Consider the following 22,585-nt stretch of genomic DNA (forward strand, 5'->3'; position numbering starts at 1 on the left):
TAAAACAGCTGAGAGAGGACATTTCTACTATCAGTTTTAACACATATTTTTGAATAACCGTCTTCAATTAGGTATTTTGTGGCTAAAATTTTGAAAAAAACATTCTTTGTCAAATACTTCTTTTAAGAATGGGTCAGTGCTGCCGAAAGCTATATGAACAGATTATGCTATGAGCTCTGCAGGATTTCAGCGACTGTGTGGCAAACACTCAACAACAACATGTTAGCATACATAGGCACTGTAAAATCATGACTATCTAAGCTTGCTTTAACAGAACCTCCCGGTATATTGTGAAAACCATCAACCCAGATCTCAGGCATTAGCTCTTATTTACCAACAATGCAAAACACTTCCATTGCAACATAGCAGTACTTTTCATACTACATTAGTTGTGCGGTATCATTATCTGTTATACTCGCATGTGCATAGTGTAGTTATCCCAAACTCATGACAACACACACCTTTACAGCATTCTCATATTACTGTGTTTCATGAGCAATATTTAATGGTCTGCTCAGTTTACGTTACAGGAATTTAAAAAGATTTCATTTTTATTTCTGTGCGTTCAGGGCTGCGTTACTATGACAGACATTTATGCAGTTAGCTAGTTCAAGCAGGATAATAATTTCACTGTTTACAACTATCAACTACAATGCTCCACACTGTTTTATGATAGTTAATGTTTATAACCCATAGTATCATTAATAGTGAATGATGTAAAATGACAGCGGATTATATTTTCAGTCCTATAACACCAGGTTAGGCTAACAGCAGATGAGATTCCTACTTGAGATTAGACCCAAGCAAGTGCATTGGAGAGGGAGGGAATGAAAAAATTGGGGGGACAAATTAAGATCTTAAAGAGCCTCTACGCAATTATTTTCCTTAAAAGCAACACAATTTCTACACTTTTGTTTTATAAAACAAATCTAAATTTGCACATCAGCAACAGAGGTTTCCTTATTCCATAGCACAATGGAGACTGTTGCAGCAAATACATGCAAACTCACTGACAGAATCTCAGTCACTGTTTGACCTAATGCCATCTGCTTTCCACCTTAAAATCTCCTCCCCGCACCCCCCCCACCCCAAAACACACACACACACACACACACACACACACACCAGGCAGATTATGTTGTCACAGGATTAATCAGAGAACACTAAAGACAGAATTCATTAATGGGGTCTGGGGTATGATCATAAGTGCCTGGAAGGCCATATGGCTAGCTGTTTCATTTGTAATCCCTTTTTTTGGTTGAATACTAATAACGAATATCCACATGCTGCTCTATAAACACTATATCACATGCTAATATCAGAGGACACACATTTCAGTTAGATAGGACAGTGTGTGTTTCAGGGGGAGTCACATGCGTGTGTAGGTATGTGAACACATACACCTACCTCTAAATCATTCACAATACTCCTATTAGCTAAAAAACCATCCTGTATTAGGACGTGGCTACTATATGTAGCACCAGACCACTGACTTGTGATAACAGATGGTTACATTTTCTTTCTCCTCTGAAGCTTATTTTTCTTCTGAGCAATGCTCCAGTAACAAAAGTTACTGGTAAAGAAAATTTTAGAAAATTGTTGGTTACTGACAAGTCAAATTCAGTTCCAACTCACAAATGTAGCAACTTGTATCTAATGGGCAGGTGAGGGAGGGAAAAACAAACAAAAAACTCCCCAACGAACTGGATAGCTCAGGGAACTAGATACCTCAGAGGTAACATTATTCAAAGTTAGCATATTCTGATGGCTCTTCTAAAGAATTAGACAAGTCGGTGGTCTTCTGAAGCTTTTAACGGGACCTGTCCTTATCATACAAAAGCCACTATGACAGAGCCCACTGTCGGGGGGCCCAGACAAAGGGCTAATATCTCAGCCACAAAGGCGATTCTTAAGATCAGGCTGAAAAATGACAATACAGTGCTTTTCAATAGCACTAAGTTCATTACACAAAAATAGAGAGAGTTCATCAAAAGCCATTTTCTGCATTATGCTGCACAACCCCAGAAACTCTATGCTTTATAACAGATGGTCACTGACAGCAATCTACCAGATCTACATCATTATTAAGTATTTGGATTCCGATGTCAACAAGAAATAATCACCGGAAAGAACTGGGATTTAAGGACATTTACATTTCCGAAAATCTGAAGTGTAGCAAAATGCCTAATAAACCTATTCTAAAAAAAAAAAAAAACAGAAAAAACCCAACTGATTTTTAAAATTTTGGACTAGAGTGTTTCAATTTCATAATTATCTTGTTTAAAATGTAAGAATAAAAGCAATCCCCTCCCACCCCCCCGCAAAGATACTAACACGAACACTGAGGATAAGATTTTAAGAATAAAATCAGGGTACTAAATAATGCACAGTTTTCTCAGGGTCTGAAGTTTCACGTTGCCAGCTAGCCACTGGTCAACTAAAAGAAAAGCGAAAAAAAGAGAAGGACCCCCCCCCCCCGCCCCCCACCACACACACACACAGAGTTTTGACAGACTTATGGAGAAGCCTGGATCCACAGCAGGAACAGTGAGCATCTAACTATTCCTGTAGGAATGACAGCTACTACCACACCCCTGCCTGTCCCAAAGAAGTGTTGTTTTTTGTTTATTTTTTTAATACCCTTCTTTTACTGATACAAAAGCAATGAGAGCCCCCCCCCCCCCCCACACACACACACAGGCAGGCTGGGGGGCAGGTCTGCAGCTGACCCTTGGTCTTGCACAGGGTGCATCGGGAACGTTTGCTGGGCTGTAGGTGTGGGTTGGGTGGGGTCATAGTTTCTTGATACCAGGCACCCACCATGTGGGCTAGACAAATGCATGAAGATAAGACAGTCCCCAGCCTTCTTCCCACCACTGTCAAGAAGACTGTTCCTCCCAGCTGTAAAGGGAGACTGCTTCTGCTGAAGCCCCATTTCTACAAGCAGCAGAGGCTAGCACTGCCACATCACTATTGGCAAATGGGGTTATTAGAAGTGCAGTGTTACATCGGCCTGAGTACTGCTAATTTACGACCTGCATTCATTTATATTTCCTATGAAACCACTACAGTTTTAAGCTGCACATGGGCATCTGGATCTCCTGAACTGTGGTGAGCAATTTTCACATGGCGATTAGCTTCTAACCTGAAATATTGAGCCCTGCTGTCTTTATGCTCTTGCATTGATTGTTACAGACCTGATTCAAAGCCCATTAAAGTCTATCGAACTATTTTGACACTCAAACTCCTACAACAGATAGCTGCAGCGGAACGGGAGCCAGCAAACAGAGCTGTAAACAGGGGAATTTGAGTGGGAGTTTCGGGGGGAAGACTAGGAGAACCAGGCAGAGGAACAGACAGGCTAGTGAAGGGAGCGTGTGGTGTTCTGGCATTGTTGTGGTGCTCGCTGGGGGTTTGTTTTGGTTTGGTTTGTGTTTCCTGGACTAACAGGACTTAGGTGATGACAGATACAGAGGCAGCAGTGGTAGTGACCCAAGCAGTGGAAGACACAATGAAGATGACAGGATGTAGAAGCTGCGGCACGTACATGATCCTGGAGGGGGAACCTGAAAAGAGTTTTGTCTGCATAAAGTACCACCTGATAGAGCTGATGGAAGAAAAGATCTGAGGATTGGAGATGCAGGTGGAAACTCTGATTGAGTTTAGAAGGGGGTTCGAGCAGATGATGAAGTAAAGACATGAGGAGGCTGAAGGGAAAAGCTCAGACTTGCAGATGGAAGCAGGACCAAAGAACTCTGAGGGGAGACTGCTGGGTGAGGAAAGTGGACAGGGGAAGCATGTGACTAAGAGAACCAGGCAAAGGAAGAGAGGGGCTTGTGAAGGATAAACAGATCTCAGGAACAGGTTTGCAGAGTTGGAAAATGAAGAAGGGGCACAGCAGCTGGTCACTGAAGGTGGGAGGGCAAGAAAGACGAGAAGAGCAGCTAGTTCTATACCAAGAGGGAAATATGAGCCCCAGAAGGATACAGGATGGGTTGCAGAGGATTGCAAGGGAGAATAGGAATTGATAGGACTTACAGCCAGAGGGAACAGAGGATAGACCAGAGAATTGCACCATCACCAGGAAAAGGCAGGTCTACATGACTGGGGACTTCTTACTGAGAAGAACAGACAGGCCAGTAACCAGAGCTGATCCAGAGAACAGAAGGGTGTGCTGTCTGCCGGGTGCTAAGATACGGGATGTGGATCTGAGGCTGAAGAGGATCCTAATGGGAGCGGGAAAGAAACCACTGATTGTCCTTCATGTGGGAACAAATGATACAGCTAGATTCTCGCTGGAACATATCAAGGGAGACTATGCCAGGCTGGGGAAGACGCTTAAGGACATTGAGGCTCAGGTGATCTTCAGTGGGATTCTGCCTGTTCCTAGAGAAGGGCAACAAAGGTGTGACAAGATTATGATGATCAACAGATGGCTCAGGCAGTGGTGCTATAAGAAGGGCTTTGGGATGTATGGCCACTAGGAGGCATTCATGAACAGAGGACTGTTCTCTCGGGACGTACTTCACCTGAGTAGGAAGGGAAACAGACTTCTAGGATGGTGGCTGGCACAACTGATTAAGAGAACTTTAAACTAGGAATTTGGGGGAGATGGTTGGGAGATGTCCAGGTAATCTCCATGCTGGATTTTAACATTGAGAGGGAGGAAAACATAGTAAGAAAAGATACAGCCATGCGTAGGAGAATGGACATAAGGAGGAAGGGCAGTGTGGATACCAGTTTAATAGGCGATACTGGAGGTAGAATGTCTGTGCCTAATCAGGCAAAGAATGTGAGCAAAGCCAAACAGCAAAAATTAAGATATTTGTACACAAATGCGAGGCGTCTAGGTAACAAAATGGAGGAACTAGAGTTTCTGGTGCAGAAAGTGAAACCACATATTATAGGGATAACAGAAACATGGTGGATTAGTATTCATGACTGGAGTACAGGTATTGAAGGGTATGTGCTGTTTAGGAAAGAGAAATAAAGGCAAAGATGGTGGAGTAGCACTATATATCAATGAGGAGGCAGACTATAAAGAAATAAGACGTGATGGAATGGTGGGCAAAAATCACATTGGGGAAGAAAGCTACTAGAGCTTCCCCTGGGATAGTGCTTGGGGTGTGCTATAGACTGCCGGGATCCGATTTGGATATGGATAGAGACCTCTTTAATGTTTTAATGAAGTAAATACTAATGGGAATTGTGTGATCATGGGAGACTTTAACTTCCCAGATATAGACTGGAGGATGAGTGCTAGTAATAATAATAGGGCTCAGATTTTCCTGGATGCGATAGCTGATGGATTCCTTCACCAAGTAGTTGCTGAGCCAACAAGAGGGGATGCCACTTTAGATTTGGTTTTGGTGAGCAGTGAAGACCTCATAGAAGAAATGGCTGTAGGGGACAAACTTGGTTCAAGCGATCATGAGCTAATTCCGTTCAAACTAAATGGAAGAATAAACAAAAATAGATCTGTGACTAGGGTTTTTGATTTCAAAAGGGCTAACTTAAAAAAATTAAGGAAATTAGTTAGGGAAGTGGATTGGACTGAAGAACTTGTGGATCTAAAGGCAGAGGAGGCCTGGAATTACTTCAAGTCAAAGTTGCAGAAACTAACAGAAGCCTGCATCCCAAGAAAGGGGAAAAAATTCATAGGCAGGAGTTGTAATCCAAGCTGGATGAGCAAGCATCTCAGAGAGGTGATTAAGAAAAAGCACAAAGCCTACAAGGAGTGGAAAATGGGAGGGATCAGCAAGGAAAACTACCTTATTGAGGTCAGAACATGTAGGAATAAAGTGAGAAAGGCCAAAAGCCATGTAGAGTTGGACCTTGCAAAGGGAATTAAAACCAATAATAAAAGGTTCTATAGCCATATAAATAAGAAGAAAACAAAGAAAGAAGAAGTGGGACCGCTAAACACTGTGGATGGAGGGGGGGTTAAGGATAATCTAGGCATGTCCCAATATCTAAACAAAATACTTTGCCTCCTTTGCAGCACTCCTTTAATGAGGAACTTACGGATAATGGCAGGATGACAAATGGGAATGAGGATATGGACGTAGATATTACCACATCCGAGGTAGAAGCCAAACTCGAACATCTTAATGGGACTAAATCGGAGAGCCCAGATAATCTTCATCCGAGAATATTAGAGGAACGAGCACATGAAATTGCAAGCCCATTAGCAAGAATTTTTAATGAATCTGTAAACTCAGGGGTTGTATCGTATGATTGGAGAATTGCTAACATAGTTCCTATTTTTAAGAAAGGAAAAAAAAGGGATCCAGGTAACTACAGGCCTGTTAGTTTGACATCTGCAGTATGCAAGGTCTTGGAAAAATTTTTGAAGGAGAAAGTAGTTAAGGACATTGAGTCAATGGTAATTGGGACAAAATATAACATGGTTTTACAAAAGATAGATAGTGCCAAACCAACCTGATCTCCTTCTTTGAGAAGATAACAGATTTTTTTTAGACAAAGAAAACGCAGTAGATCTAATTTACCTCAGTTTCAGTAAGTCATTTGATACGGTTCCACATGGGAAATTAGTTAAATTGGAAAAGATGGGGATAAATATGAAAACTGAAAGGTGGATAAGGAACAGGTTAAAAGGGAGACTACAACGGGTCATACTGAAAGGTGAACTGTCAGGCTGGAGGGAGGTTACTCGTGGAGTGCCTCAGGGATTGATCTTTTTATATTACTGACCTTGGCACAAAAAGTGGGTGCGCGCTAAGAAAGTTTGACGATGACACAAAGCTGGGAGGTATTGCAAATACAGAGGAGTACTGGGATATCATACAGGAAGATCTAGATGACCTTTAAACTGGAGCAATAGTAATAGGATGAAATTTAATAGTGAGAAGTGTAAGGTCATGCATTTAGGGATGAATAACAAGAATTTTTGTTATAATCTGGGGACTCATCAGTTGGAAGTAATAGAGGAGGAGAAGGACCTCGGAGTATTGGTTGATCACAGGATGACTATGAGCCGCCAATGTGATATGGCTGCGAAAAAAGCTAATGTGGTCTTGGGATCCATCAGGCGAGGCATTTCTGGTAGAGATAAGGAGGTGTTAGTACCATTATACAAGGCACTGGTGAGACCTCATCTGGAATACTGTGTGCAGTTCTGGTCTCCCATGTTTGAGAAGGATGAATTCAAACTGGAACAGGTACAGAGAAGGGCTACTAGGATGATCCAAGGAATGGAAAACCTGTCTTATGAAAGGAGACTCAAAGATCTTGGCTTGTTTAGCCTAACCAAAAGAAGGCTGAGGGGAGATATGATTGCTCTCTATACATATATCAGAGGGATAAATACCAGGGAAGGAGAGGAATTATTTAAGCTCAGTACCAATGTGGACACAAGAACAAATGGATATAAACTGGCCATCAGGAAGTTTAGTCTTGAAATTAGACAAAGGTTTCTAACCATTAGAAGAGTGAAGTTCTGGAATAGCCTTCCAAGGGGAGCAGTGGGGGCAAGAGACATACCTGGCTTCAAGACTAAGCTTGATAGGTTTATGGAGGGGATGGTATGATGGGATAGCCTAATATTGGCAATTAATTGATCTTTGACTATTAGCGGTAAATATGCCCAATGGCCTGTGATGGGATGTTAGATGCGGTGGGATCTGAGTTACTACAGAGAATTCTTTCCTGGGTGTCTGGCTGGTGAGTCTTACCCACATGCTCAGGTTTAGCTGATTCCTTCCTGACCTCAAATACGGCAATTTTCCTCCAGGGCAGATTGGTAGAGGCCCTGGGCATTTTCTGCCTTCCTCTGCAGTGTGGGGCACAGGTCACTTGCTGGAGGATTCTCTGCACCCTGAAGTCTTTAAACCACAATTTAATGATTTCAATAGCTCAGAAGTAGGTCAGGGGTTTGTTACAGGAGTGGGTGGGTGAGATTCTGTGGCCTGTGTTGTGCAGGAAGTCAGACTAGACGATTATAATGGTCCCTTCTGACCTTAAAGTCTATGACTCTATGTCTATGACTAACACTCTAGCCTCTCAAGGCACAACTAATGGTAGTCAGATACAACATCTCAATTTAAGTTTCTGTAAAAAACAACAACAAAAAACAAGCTTTTTCTTGCCTCATTTCCTGTTCATCACCACAGGGATCAAGAGATCCCCCTCATCCTTACAACCACTCCCAGGCCTCCACCTCTCTTTCACCCAAGAGCTACACTCAAATTTCTCAGCCACTATGTAGCAGCACTCCAAAGTAAGCAGTCACCAGAGCCAGATGCCCAAGTACCAGTCTGCAGGGCAAGCTGCAAAAGCCATCTAACAAACAATGTAATCCCACACACAGGGAGGAAGAAGACCGAAGAACGGGACAACACTTCTACAGGTACTTCCTTACACCCATTAAAGCCCACACATCTCTCATTCAGAGAGAATTCAAGCCAATCCGCATCACCCCGACCACAGGAAATGGAGATACCCTGGTTGAGGTAGCCAGGGTCTAATGCCCTTAGTACCACTTTCCCCATCCCAATCTCCTCAACCCCAAACCCAAAAAGTACAGACAAGCCTTTAAGATTTCAAAACCAAATATACCCCTTCCCATGCATATCAAAGACCTGCCACCCTGAGGGAAGTTAATTTATACTAGAGGCACTGGTCTCAACTCTCCATAGTTAAGATTGAGTTCCATTTTCCACAACCTCCTTGTTATGTATGAAAAACAGTGTATCCTTCCCAACATTACAGCACCTATACTTTGATTACAGAATTATCAAGTCTGTTAGTTTATAGTTTAAAAATAGGGTAATTCAAGATATTTAGCATCCCTCTCTGTCTTTTCTTTGTCCAAAATGATCTTAGAGGAATAAGACATCCATATGGTTAAACTTATCTGAAATCTTATCTTGCCCATAGCTACAACCAAGGTTGTTAATAATTGTATCTAATATTTTTGTTACTATAATAGGCCACAGATAGGGTTGTAACCACCCGTCACCACTGTTCCTGTATTGCTAATTTGCATACAATAATTCTACTCGTTGTAAAGAGTGGTCATATGAGGGGGACTGGACACGTGTCAAGAGTTCTCACTGGTCGATTACTTAGCCCACCTGTCGCTGCTCTTTAAAAGTTTCTATTTCCACGTACTAGCTTGGGCATCAGTGCTACTGAGCTCCACTGCATGCTGAGATAGCACTGCCAGATAGGCAGGGCAACCCTTAAAGCAAGAAGACACGGGATTGGGTTCTTCCTGTTCCACTCTCCCCCACTGCCTCACATACCACCTATCTGATTAACTCAGCCCTCTACACAAGTAGGTCAACTTAACGCAAATTAAGAGCCAAATTCACCAGTACCCTCAGCTGTCTCCTTTGCACAGCTTTGGTGTATTGCAATCTGCCCTCAAACTAAAGTTTTAAAAATTATTTAATGTCAATACTACATCACAAAGTAGTGTTCCCTGTGTTTCTTGTTTAGTGTTCAGGTATGACACTTTCAATTATAAAGACTCCAGTACATAAAATTAAGTTAAAATGCAGTTAAGTTTACAAGTAGATTTCAGTAACTTAAGGCAGGAAAAATAAACAACAATGTTTTAATTACCCCAAAACCATTACAAACCCAGGAAATTGAAAGTTAACCGTTATACTTCAGAAATCCAAAGATGTTAGTGTAAGAAATGCATACTTAAGGCATCCAATAAAAACTTAACTCTCCCTTGCACTGGCAACACAAGGGGGAAAATACAAAAAAGTCTAATACATCTTTAAAAATCAATTTAATCTGATCTGGGACAACAAACACTGAAATGCCTTAATCATATGATTATTACAGGATGTCACTACAAGGTAGTGCTAAGGTTATATGCATGCCTTAACTGTGCATCTCTACCTTACATACGAAAAAGATCGAAAAAAGTGTTATCTTAGTTACCTTAGTGTTAATTCAGTTACCTTAGTTTGTAATACTTGATTTTTGGGATGATAATTACAACACCTCTGGAATATTTTTAATCCCAGCCCCACCCCATTATTCACAACCTTAATTCCATTTTAATGTAGTTATAGGTCCTGGAATATTAACAAAGTCATAACTATATTAGGACCACTGAGATAATGGAATAGTTTTTTAAACACTACTTTTACCCAAAATAAAATAGAAGAGGAAAAAGTAACACTATTTCTGCCACCTTGGCCCCAAGCAGTATTACACTGTTTTCACATCCCTAGGACAGGATACCTGCTTTCCATGGCTTAAATCATAAAAAGTAAGAGTTTTGTTTCTGTGAACTGCTGGATATCAAACACCCAACAGACAGGTGAATTAAAGCTCTCTGATAATGACTCACTTTGCCCTTTCTGTTCTAGCTGAGTAAGCTATCACCCAAATGCTCTAGTCCTCCAAGGAGTCCTCCACCAAAGCCATGTATGATTTTATATTCTGCCATTTCTGGGGTAAATATCAAGCAGAATTAAAATTATTTCATCACAGGCCTGCTGTTTTACTATAACTCCTTTCCCCTTTGTAAGTCACCTTGAAGACAAAGAATAAAATACCTGAAATGACTACACTCCCAGGACTACATTTCTGTTTTTGGGAACAGTTCCAATCCAAGCTTTTGTTACTATCACATTCTAGCAAATTAATAATGAGCATCACGAGTCAGCGCACATTAACCTGATGACATTAGATTAGAAAGCATGAGAGTTTAATTAGAAAGCTGTTAAACAGATCCCTGTGGCCACAACACAAGTTAACTCATTATAATAAAGTTTCTCATTATAATAAAAGTCTTACAGTTATAGCAAACAAATGAAAAAAATGCAAAAGCAATAATGGGTCCTAGAAGAGATCAGGCCCACAAAATGACAGCCATTGGTCAGAGATTACTTAATTAAGTTATTCCTTGGGTTAAGGAATCTAAGACTTTGGCTTTATCATGCTTGATGGCATTTCTGTTTCTAAAATAAATTCATGTGGCTGGTAACTGTATCTGTCTCTGCCTTACAGAAAGTTTGAATGGACAGAAAGCATGCCACTTTGGCTTTACTTTAAACTGCTCCTCACTTATATCTGATACAGGTCATACTAATATGAATGAGTTTCCACATGTTGCTCTATATTTAAAGTAATCTACTGTCTTTCATTTGAGTCTCAATTGCTACATTTCTTGAAAGAGCTTGAAAAATGCCTTTTTTTGTTTACTAAAATATAATACTTACTCTTAAAGTCACCACTCTTGCTTTGGGATTACGAACAGATGGCCCTGCTGAAACATAATCTACTGTCTCAATTTCAATAGGAAAATGCTGCTCACATTTCTCATCACTGTCCAATACAGTTGGCCACTCAGTGCAGAAATCTGAGGGATAAAAAAGTTAAGTTTTTAAAAAATTGTTGCTTACAAGTATTTATAGTTTTAAAGATTTTTTTCGTATATTTATAGGGAAGCCATATTCCCTTACATAATGAAAACACAAAGCTGTTATTGGTTTACAAGCACCACCACAATATTTCTTCACTTTTGAAATTAGCTCATCAGCTTCACGCTGGAAGAACCCTTTCCAGATATCCAGAAGAAAAGATGGGCTTTGCAGCATACTCTGAAGGCTAACAGCAGAGCTGGGTAGGAAACTATTTTTCCATCTCACAAATATGTGAAAATTTTATCATATTTATATATCTTATATTTCAGAAGTCTTTGCCCCTCCCATCTCAAATCAGGAAGGAAAAAAAAAGTCAAAATTCTGAAAACATTTGAAAACCAAAAAAAGCAATTTTTTTCTCCCTTTTTTGGGGGGTGGGGGGGGGGGGGGGGGAAGATTTGTCAAACTTGATCCTGTTTTGAGATTGGTTTTGGCACATGGACATTTTTCTAAAAAATTCCTGACCAGCTCTAGTTAACAGATCATCTGCGTCTGGGCAGACGGTGAAAAACAAAATTTCAAAATAGAAGACCCCTGATTTCAAAGTACAGAATTCCTCACAGAGAACATGCTGCCAGTAGATCCCTCTCTTCTATATGGAGGGGCTATTTAGGGATCTATACATTAAAAACAACATTTTGAATTCCACCTGGAAACTTACTGGCACACAGTAGAGATTCTACACCACCAGTAGAACGTGCCCTGGCATGAAACTCCACCTAAGAAGGGGACTGCTATGTTGTTCATTAGCTTTAATTTCCAAACCATTTCAAGTTGTAGAACCAAGCAGAACACAGAGTGAGTTTGTGTGTGTGGTTTTTGGAGGGGGGTGTGTGTGGGGGGGGGGGGGTGAGAAAACCTGGATTAGTGCTGGAAATGACCCACCTTGATTATCATGCGCATTATAAAGAGAGGTTTCAAAGAGGGATGGGCTATTACCAGCAGGAGAGTGAGTTTGTGTGTGGGGGGGGGGGGGGAGAGAAGGGTGAGAAAACCTGGATTTGTGCTGGAAATGGCTCTACTTGATGATCACTTTAGATAAGCTGTTACCAGCAGGAGAGTGGGGTGGGAGGAAGTTTTGTTTCATGGTCTCTGTGTGTATATAATGTCTTCTGCAGTTTCCACGATATGCTATGCATCCGATGAAGTGAGCTGTAGCTCACGAAAGCTCATGCTCAAATAAACTGGTTAGTCTCTAAGGTGCCACAAGTACTCCTTTTCTTTTTACATTACAGTAATTACTTTTGAGAGGACATTGGCATGGATAACTATGACAAGATCTTCACTGGAAGAAGATAGGTTGCACTTCTCAAAAGATACAGATAAAAAAACACACTTGGCCTCAGTCACTACCTGGGCATCCAAGAGCAATCAAATATCTAATACAACTAGATTGTATCTGCTGCACAAACTCAGCTGGAGAATTTATACGATCTTTCTCAACTCTTCCAGCTGCTTTCCTCAGGCAATATACTGGTATAGCTAAAATGCTGCAGTTAAAGAAGTACAACCCCAGGGTGGATACAGTTACACAAGTATAAATGTATAGCAGTATAGCTTCCTCTTCTGAATGGGGTAGAAGCACCTTTATACTGATATAACTACATTCAGATTGGGGGTTGTACCATAAAACCTATATCAGTTTTTAAAAAATGCAGTCCTAACCAACAGTTTTACCGGTACAAAACACTGTGCATAAACCAGGCCATCATTTTCTCTGGACTGAGTCATATCCAAGCCCCATACTCATCAAGACATCAGGTTTTCCATTTCCCTATACTAGCTAAGCCTAACAGAAGAGCAATGCAATCTCTCCAGCACATTGAATACATCACAACCCAGAGTCACACATTAAGCCTCCCAGTGGCCTCTTCTGGGGGAAAAAACATAACTCCCTCAGAGTTGAGGAAACATGAATATATAGGGTTATGTGAAATATGATTCCACATCAATCAATGGGACAAAAGAAAAATGGTACTGGACAATACTGAGAAAGAAGTCTGACAAGTAGCAAGCTTTGTATGTGGGTCTTCTTATCCTACCACACAGGTGTAATTAAATTACTTATTAAAGTGTCTTAAGAATTCCAAGGAAACTGTTTTAAAGAAAAGGCAAAATCTCACCTTTAAGAGCTGCACAGTGTTTCTTAATTGCTGGGGGAGTCAGATGCAAAAAGTTAGGGATCTGAAATAAAATATTTGATTATTTTTCAGTAACCTAGTTTGCTTATAAACAAATAAACTGCTGTGTGAACTTAAAATTGAAGGCACTCTCTTGAGCAGACAATAACTTGCTCAATGAACAAAGGCTGACTACTTATTCTACTTCTGTTACTACTTTCACAACTTATTCTCTTTAGACCAAGTGTGTGATACGAGATTCAAATGAGAGGATTAAATAAGTAAGTGTCTCCTCTCACCTCTGACCCAGCACAAGTCTCATTAACAAGTTATGAGAGCAAGTCACCAAGATCAGACTCTGTATGCATGACAGTTTAAGGGATCACAGTAAACTGATAGTAAAGCTGAACTGATTCTCTTCATCTTCATTCGCTAGTTGGGTGCACAGTTGTATTATGTTAAATATATTGTGTGATAAATATATCAAATATGAAGTGCTATCTGGAGAAAATATTTTGATCAAGCCATACTGCAAATCATTGGTCTTTGAGAGTTGAAATAAAACTAAGTTATATAAAGACTATAGTGATGCACCCTACCTTTATAAGCTCCAAATTGCCTCCTTTCGGTGGAGGTACTCCTCTCTTCACAGGATAGCCCATTCGGATGGGAAGAGGCACTGAAGAAGGATTAAATGCTGCTGCAGTTGGATAAACATTGCTCCAGTCCTGATCAACAGCCATCTTTTCAGTTCTAGGAGCTCCAGGCTAAAAAAAATTAGAAGTGACACAACATTGGTGGGGGTCAGTTATTTTGAGAGATAAACCCTTAACAGTCAAAGTGAACGGTGTTGTCCGGAATAATTGATTGGCTGGCGATAGTGGATCTTCTTAAGGCCAATAACTTCAAGGAATGCCTTTTGCTAAGCTCATTACTGAGTTTTAAGAAAAGATACTTTTGTATTAAGTGTTTAATAAATTCCTTTTCAATTGTAGAACATTTATTCTACCATATAAATATCTTACTTTAACCAAACAACTACATTCACTATGCTCTAGAAAAAACTATGTTTACACCAAGAAAGTCTCTCTCTTTATCCTGAGGTACCGTATGTGCGTGTGCGCACGCATGTCTCAAATCTGCAAATGTAAAAAGTGACAATGAGGCAAACCCAAATTTTAGACCACTATTCTATATCACATTTCTTATTTCATTCTGGGAAAAGTTCAAAGGGGACATGCAAAGGAATTTGAGAAAGAGAGAGAGAGAGAGAGAGACTTCTGCCCTTTGTGGTTTCTTTATGATGCATAAAGAAAGGGTCCCCCACCCCCGGTATTCTAGAAGTATCAGGAAAGTCTGGTCTTCCATGGTTTTGTTATAAGTTCATAGAGATGACCAAGTAATGTTTAATGTGAGCTCTTAGGGACAGATTATGAAAGGTATTTAGATGCCTAAAGGTGCAAATAGGCACCAAGTGGGATTTTTCAGAGTGCTAAATTTCAATAAAACAAACAAAACAGGAGTTAAAAATTATGGTATTTTGAAAATTTAACTGAAGTTCACTTGATTTAAAAAAACAAAAAAAACCCCGAATATACCTTTTTTAGCTCTTAATATGCCCAAGGTGGCTTGGTTTAACATTCATTAGGTATTATTTGTACTGCAGTAGTATCTTAGGAATCCCAATCATGAATCAGGACCCCATTGTGTCAGGTACTGTACAAACAACGAAGAGACCATCCCTGCCTCAAAGAGCTTACTATTTTACTGGAAAGATTAAACATGTGGATACAAACAGAATGAGAAGCATGGGATAACAATGAGAATACTGACCACCATAAAACCCAGAGGTCACAGCTGTCTCAACCTCATGACAGAGAAGAGTTTTAGAAGATTTGAAGGCCAACAATGAAGTGGCTTTGCAAATGTTTACAGGGAGCTCTTTTCATGCATGAAGAGGAGCTTGGAAGAAAGCATGAAGGTACTTGTTTCAAAAATTTAAGCAGAAGTGGATGATGTAAGCTGGCATCATTGGCAGAGCAGATACGGAACTCTACATCTCAACAGCGTAAGAAGTGATAGGTAGAGCAGGAAAAAAGCCCATGAAAAGCCTTAAAAGTGAAGACCAAAAAAATTACGTTTGATGCAGTACAGAATGGAAGCAAGCAAAGGACACAAAGGGGGTGATCTGGTAAATCAAGAAAATGATCTTTGCAGCAGTATTCTGAATGGATTATTGAGGCACTGGTCACGATTCCACAGTTAAGGCTGAGTTTCTTTGTTTTGTATGAAAAATACAGTGTATTCTCCCTGATCTTAATGGCCTTACTCTTTAAGCAAAGAATGAATTATCTGTTAGTTTAGGGATTTTTAAAAGTAATTAAAAACTGGATCATGAAACACAAGCAGGGTCAATGTGACAGAGATAACCTATGCCAGCACCACAGGAATCTACAGATAGCGTTGTAGAATGAAAACTGTTGGGTGCAATGATTCAGTGGAATGAGGGAGACTGGACAAGTGTCAAACATTCTCACTGGTAGATTACTTGGCACAACTGTCACTGTTCTTTAAAGGTTCAATGGCTGCAATGTAGCTTGGATTTCATTGCTTGAAAGGCCCCCATGCCACTGATGCTTCATCTCCACTGCGCACAGAGAGCACTGACGAGAAAGCCAAGATAGGGAACTTTTAAAGCACAGCCACACTGGGCCTCAGACTGAGCTCTATACCACCACTGCACATACCACATATCTTACTAACAACACCCTTTAAACCAATAAGTCAATTGCAAATTAAGAGCCAGATTCACCAGTGTGTGACCACTTTGCACTGCTCTGCTATTACAAAGCAGCTGTAGACTCAGTTTAACTGGCTGCTGCGCTCTGGCTGCTTTTGTGTAGCACTGAATCTGCCCTTAAAAGTGTGTGTGTGTGTGTGTACATAAAATCTTACAAGTGAATATATAAATAAATAAATAAATAAATACAATCAGAAATAATGCATTCCCTTTGGATTTCCTGTTGAGTGACCATGTATTTAAAAAAAACACAGGAGATTCCCAGACAAAAAAGCCCACTCAGACAGAGTGAATGTTGAGAGCATGCATCAGTAGTTTAGTGTCAAAACCATAATAGTTGATGTAATTATCCTGAAATCAAGTATTGCAAATGCAGAAAACTGTGCAGATCGCTTTCCTGTCAACATAACATAGTGTGGACCCCACAGTAAGTAGATGTAAGCTATGTTGACTTGAGTTACCCTAGTAACGTAACTGAACTTGTGTAGCTTAGACAGACTTTCCCCCAAAGCGCAGACCTGCCCTCAGTGTCTAAAGATCAACTCTTACCTTACAACGGTCCATGATGCCAGCCTCCATTGCCCACTTGTTAAATTATCAAAGCAAGCACCTATAATTTTTCTCTCATGCTGCCTTTCATGCTTGGGAGGAACTCTCCATAAGCCAGGATGGATAAAAATGTGTGTGTGTGTGAGATATGTAAATAAATAAATCAGATTTTTAAAATTAAATACAGGTTTATTTTTTTAAATCAGCTTATTTAAAATTACATTTGAAATTATAACAACCTATTTTAAGGCCTAAGTTTATTATGAGGCAGTGTATGTTTTCTGCCCAAGCCTTAAAGAAAGTTAAACCACTGCACTGGTGGAGATCATGGACTAAACTGTAACCAAGAGTTAGCTGAAATGTTACACCAGTTTTTGACAAAAGTAGCCACTTTTGCAGATGCAAAGAAAATATTTTATTCCTTTTAGTTTATTCAACTAGTTCTGTTCAATTACTAGTTCATTCAAAGTTAAGAAACCAACTGGGCGTTCAAAATGTCGGAAAACTTGTCTTCCTCTTCCAATCTATGCATAAAAACTAAGTGTGTATGGGTGAGGTTCTCTAGTTCTAAAATTCTGAAGGAAAATGGTGACCAGAAACAATCATTCAATTCACATGTTGTTTAATAAATCAGTTAGTTTTAAATGCAAAAATCATGTTTTGATAAACTTTTCTTATGTATCCTGCATATTTCAGGTAGTTTTATTTAACTAAAAACAATTTTAAAATGCTGTTTTCTGCAATTTTGGTTGATTTTTCAAAAAAAGCTCAACACAAATCATAAGTAAACCATTCATCTAGTGAGTAAAAATTAAAATTCTGAATAAATGTAAGCTATATGACTACTTAAATAAGTGTGTATTGATATGGCATATCCTCCTGATTAACAAAAAAACCACCAAATTTAGTTTCAAGGCTATATTTCGTTCCAAGTCAACATGTTTTAACGATTACCAACCAATGAGAATCCATCTTTCTTTAGGAAAAGAACTAAAAAGTACAGATGCAAAACAAGACTAAAAAAACAACAGTTTAAATCCCAGTTTCCTGTTTGCTGATTAAAATGGTGATTAAAGCTGGTAATTGAAGTCACTGATTTAAATCAAGCCACCCTGCCCTAACATACGCAAAGCCATTTCATTTTTCTCCATCAAATCCCTCCTTAAAACTCTTTGCCACGATGCTTACAAAAACCTTGACAACAGGTAGGTTGCTGGTGTGCTGAAACCGCTGCCTATCATGCTGACCAATAGCATCTCATCATTTCTTTGTATCCCCATAACTGTCTGGATCCATCTGTTGTCTTATGGTTGGATTGTAAGCTTCTTGGGACAGGGAGGGTTAAAGGACAAATTACTAAAATACACAGTAAAAACTCTTCAAAGTCTTGCAGATAAGGTAGTTGCAAACATTTTTATTTCTTACCACTCTTCTATTTTTTGCAATTTGTGATGTCCTGCTTCTTCTTGATGCTGCAACTACAAGATAAAACAGTATCTTCAGTAAGACTTAAGCAGCATTGCTAAAAACTTGCACATTCAACAATTTTAACTTTGCCTCATCATTCCATGGCATCTCAAGACAACAGTAAAACTAAATGGTAAATTCAACCTGCAGAATAAATTGTTATAGTTAGATAAAAAACAGTGACGAGAACTGGCTTTCAGATCAGGACTATTTAAAAAAAAAAAAAAATCACACACACACATCACTTGCCAGCAGTGGGAAGGAAGCTATCTGTGGAAAAGGCCATCAGTTTCTGCGGAATTGAAGCTCTCCTTTAAAAGAGTTAAATTTCTAGCCTTTATGCAGAGCCCATGCATTTGCAGAGATAACCTTTCAAATATAAATTAATACAGTGCTGTCTTCCAGAGTCTGAGCACAGCTCTAGTGCTTTTGCTGTTGAGGAAAGCTATGAGCAATATAGTAAAATGAACAAGACACTTGAGTTTCATCTCTGGGTTGGCAATTGTGAAACTCTGAAGAATTAGAGAGACAAGATGGGTGAGGTAATATCTTTCACTTGACCAGCTTCTGCTAGTGAGAGACGAGCTTACACAGGTCTCTTCCTCAGGTCTGGTGTAAGCTCATCTCTCTCATGAACAGCAGCTGCTCTAGTAAGAGATATTACTTCACGCACCTCGCATATCTAACATCCTGAGATTACCATAGCTACAACAACACTGAGTACCACAATCTAAAGAATATCAGTTTTACACAAATACACCCTCTCCCACAACACAGTAATGGGGACTGGCAAGGAAAGTGGGGAAGGATAGTGGAGTTTTCACTTTGAGCTGCCAGAATGAGGAAGGAGTTTCAAGCTTACCAGACACCTACCATCTAGAGCATTGGTTCTTAACCTGGGGTGTGAGACATGCCAGATTTTTTTAGAAGGTAAATCATCGAAAACACAAATTAAGCACAGGCACGTAAGTACAACTACTTTGTTTAATCAAACCTATGTATTTATTAACATTACACATTTTTTGATGATTACTGTAATATACAAACAAAAAATATATCTAGATTTAAAGAACTGACCTACTTCAACAATTTTTGCAAGAACATATTTTGATTTTTGATAAGGGTATGAGAACATATTTTGAGAACCAAATGGGTGCAGGCTGCAGTAAAGCTTAAGAACCACTGACCTAGAGAATGACTTCTCAACAGGGAACTGACCTTGGACCTCACTTGCTAACTTCCTCCCCAGCCCAACCATAGTTCATATTGGTACATTTTCAGAGTCTTGTCTGAACATTTAAATTTAAAAAATGGCAAAAAGGAATACCAACCTCATGTTCCTAAACTCATATTTCAAGAATACAATTTTTATGAGCAAAAATCAATATAACAAATAAAATCATACACTACTAGTAATTTAGCAGGTCTTTAAGCACTCTAAAGATGTTAGGACAAATTCAGCTCTGCTGTATCACCAGTTCCAGTGAAGTCAATAAATTTCTATCCGCTCATGGCAAGACTGAATTAGATCTTGTGACCTGCATCAATCCTCAATCCTTGTAATATGTATCTGGTAAACTAGTCTTCTATCCTGCCCACTAAGACCCTGCTCTCCCAATAACAGATATTTACATACACAGAAGACATAAAAAGTTTGATTCATGAGTAGGAAGTCTGATCTTATTAACCGATATATCTTGACGACAATTTATGCAGCAATAGTGACAAAATATATGGCACGCTCACAACTAAAGTCGTCAACATCAGACCAATGATAAAGGTAGAAGATATGACGACTATAACAAAATCTACTTCAATAGCTTTGGACAAATTGCAAAAAGATCTTCTTAAGGTTTTTTATTGGTATAGTATTTGAGCACCTGCCAGGTAACATCAACAGCAAATGTTGAAAAACTGAGGTTGATTTGTCTCAACCACGTAGAAATATATTGTGAACAACTTGCCAATCCTATTTATGGATAGAAAGCTACGTTAGGATGGCGTTCACGCTGAGAACATGTACAGGTTTACTTGTACAGCAGCATTAGAGGGATGATTACCCCCCCAAAACAAGTATTATGGACCCAGGGAATTCAGAGGTCAAACTACACCTAAAAGAAAAAAGAAAAGGAGTGCTTGTGGCACCTTAGAGACTAACCAATTTATTTGAGCATCGGATGCATCTGATGAAGTGAGCTGTAGCTCACGAAAGCTCATGCTCAAATAAATGGGTTAGTCTCTAAGGTGCCACAAGTACTCCTTTTCTTTTTGCGAATCCAGACTAACACGGCTGCTACTCTGAAACCTAAAAGAAAGTCAAATGCATGAAAGTAGCCTACGCACACAATTAGCTTTATTGTAGTTTATAGTATTTATGCCTCTTTTTGCATTTATTTTTCCTTTTCAAAGAACAAAACAAACACCCCAGCAGAGAATCACGGGGAATATCCGCAGACACCACAATCAGAAGCCCGACAATGGAACCGCTGGGGGTTCAGCGGCCCCGCCCCGCGCGCCCTGCCCGGGCTGGGGGCGGGTCTCACCTTCTCTCTGCCTGGGCCCCGCGCTCCCCACCCCCAGGGCGGTGGAATAAGCCGCTGCCCTGAGCAGCGAGCCGGGCCCGGCGGCCAGCCCCACGCAAAGCCGGGGCAGCATCGGGCGGGCGCACAAGGACCGGCAGCCCCTGGCGGCCGCCATGCTACTTTGCGGCTCGCACACGCGCACTTCAGACGGCCGACGGGAGCCGCTGTAGGCCAAATCGATTAGGCGAAGCGTGAGGTGCCCCGCGGGCGCTCAGTCCGGGGAGGGGGCGGGGCTTCTCGCAGGCGCCCGCCCGTGTGGCAGGCGGAGCTCGCGCTGCTCTTTCTTGAGCGGCCGGGGAGGTTGCAGAGCCGTCCGGTAAAGGCTGCGGCTGCCTCATGCGAGGGAAAATGCATGCGGGTGTTTTGAGAGGGAGGGAGGACTGATGAATTCCCAGCAGCAACGATGAATATTTAATAATAACCCCTGTAGAGCAGAAACCAAACAAATGGTAACTGGCAGCAAAGGGTTATTTTAAAAGGAGGATGAAAAGAAAGGGAGGAAGAGGAGCAAAGTGGTGCTCAGTAAGTGGCAAGCTGTTGCTCTTTCCACACACCATTAAAGACATGTAGCTGCACCCCACTGTTGCCAGTCTTCATGCTCTGATCACGACTCTTGCGATATTTGTTTTTCTTAAAACCCCAACTCCTGGATTCATGTGATTGTGGGAGAACATATGCTTTTTTGGTGGGGGAGGGGTGTTGAAGTAACTCTTTAGATGTCACAGTTCTGTGAGAAAGCTTGAAAACATAGCCCAAGAGTACTTAAAGAGGTTCACAATCCAGATGACAAATAAAAAGCACCCCAAATGTATTACTTTAAAAACTCATGTTTTTGGGGGTCTTGAACTAGGTACGTCACTAGGTGCACAAGGAATGTAAGGCTTGGCTGTCAGCTGCCTACATGCTATGGCTCTAATTACATTTGTGTTCATCTATACTCTTACAGATAGTCCCACATATGCAATACATGCGATTGGCTTTAAAATCATGAGATTTTTTAAAAGTAAATTTCACATTCTTTGCTTGCCTTTTGGTTTCTGGGTCTTATGTTGGGTCATGTGTTCAAGCTTTTCTCCACAATTATAAAAACTATATACTTGTCGGGGGGGGGCGGTGTTCTCACATATTTTCATAACTCAGAAATCTGGAGCTTGAGAACACCAATGACTATGAGAGTTAGCAGTATTGCAGATATCAAGGAACAGGCACTGTGAAGTCATTGGTTCACCACAACTACCCTAACTGAGCTCATTTGAAGGCACAGTTTTCTGAGGTCTCTGGTTCTGATGTCAAGGCATGAGCTCTGTGACAGCACTAGCTACTATTTCTAGCTCACTAAACTAATCTCAAGGCACAGGTGGTTACTGAAATTATTGGTTTAGTAGCTCAGTTCCTGAAGCTAGTGTCATATTAAAGACTCTCTGAGCAAAAGACTTCATAGAAACCATGGGGCACAGGTGTGCATAAGGGTTACAGGGATCCCCTGCTCCAGGATCTACATATTAGTTTGCCAAAAAAATATCATGTAAAAAGGTCACTAATGAAAGCCTTTGTGACACGGGTCATCATAGGGTAGGTCTACACTACGAAATTAGGTCGAATTTATAGAAGTCGGTTTTGTAGAAAGCAGTTTTATACAGTCGATTGTGTGTACAA

General features: G+C 40.3%; 1 protein-coding gene across 2 annotated transcripts in view; it reads right to left on the minus strand.

The window, feature by feature from the left end:
- The window catches only part of MRPS35 (mitochondrial ribosomal protein S35), a 55,503-nt gene extending 34,256 nt beyond the window's left edge, over nt 1–21,247 (minus strand). Inside the window, exons 1-5 of one of the 2 annotated variants that reach the window (XM_007056929.4) lie at nt 20,891–21,247; nt 18,306–18,358; nt 14,131–14,298; nt 13,535–13,595; nt 11,208–11,347 (exon numbers count right to left, since the gene is read on the minus strand). In XM_007056929.4, coding sequence (XP_007056991.4) covers nt 11,208–11,347; nt 13,535–13,595; nt 14,131–14,298; nt 18,306–18,358; nt 20,891–21,044 — 576 coding nt within the window. In that variant the 5' untranslated portion in view covers nt 21,045–21,247. Of the gene's footprint in view, nt 1–11,207; nt 11,348–13,534; nt 13,596–14,130; nt 14,299–18,305; nt 18,359–19,565; nt 20,494–20,890 lie in introns of those variants that run through there. The other variant, XM_043532656.1, reaches the window with a different exon arrangement.
- Between the last annotated feature and the right edge of the window lie 1,338 nt (nt 21,248–22,585).

The sequence above is a fragment of the Chelonia mydas genome, chromosome 1, assembly GCF_015237465.2.
Source record: "Chelonia mydas isolate rCheMyd1 chromosome 1, rCheMyd1.pri.v2, whole genome shotgun sequence".
NCBI lineage: Eukaryota > Metazoa > Chordata > Testudines > Cheloniidae > Chelonia > Chelonia mydas.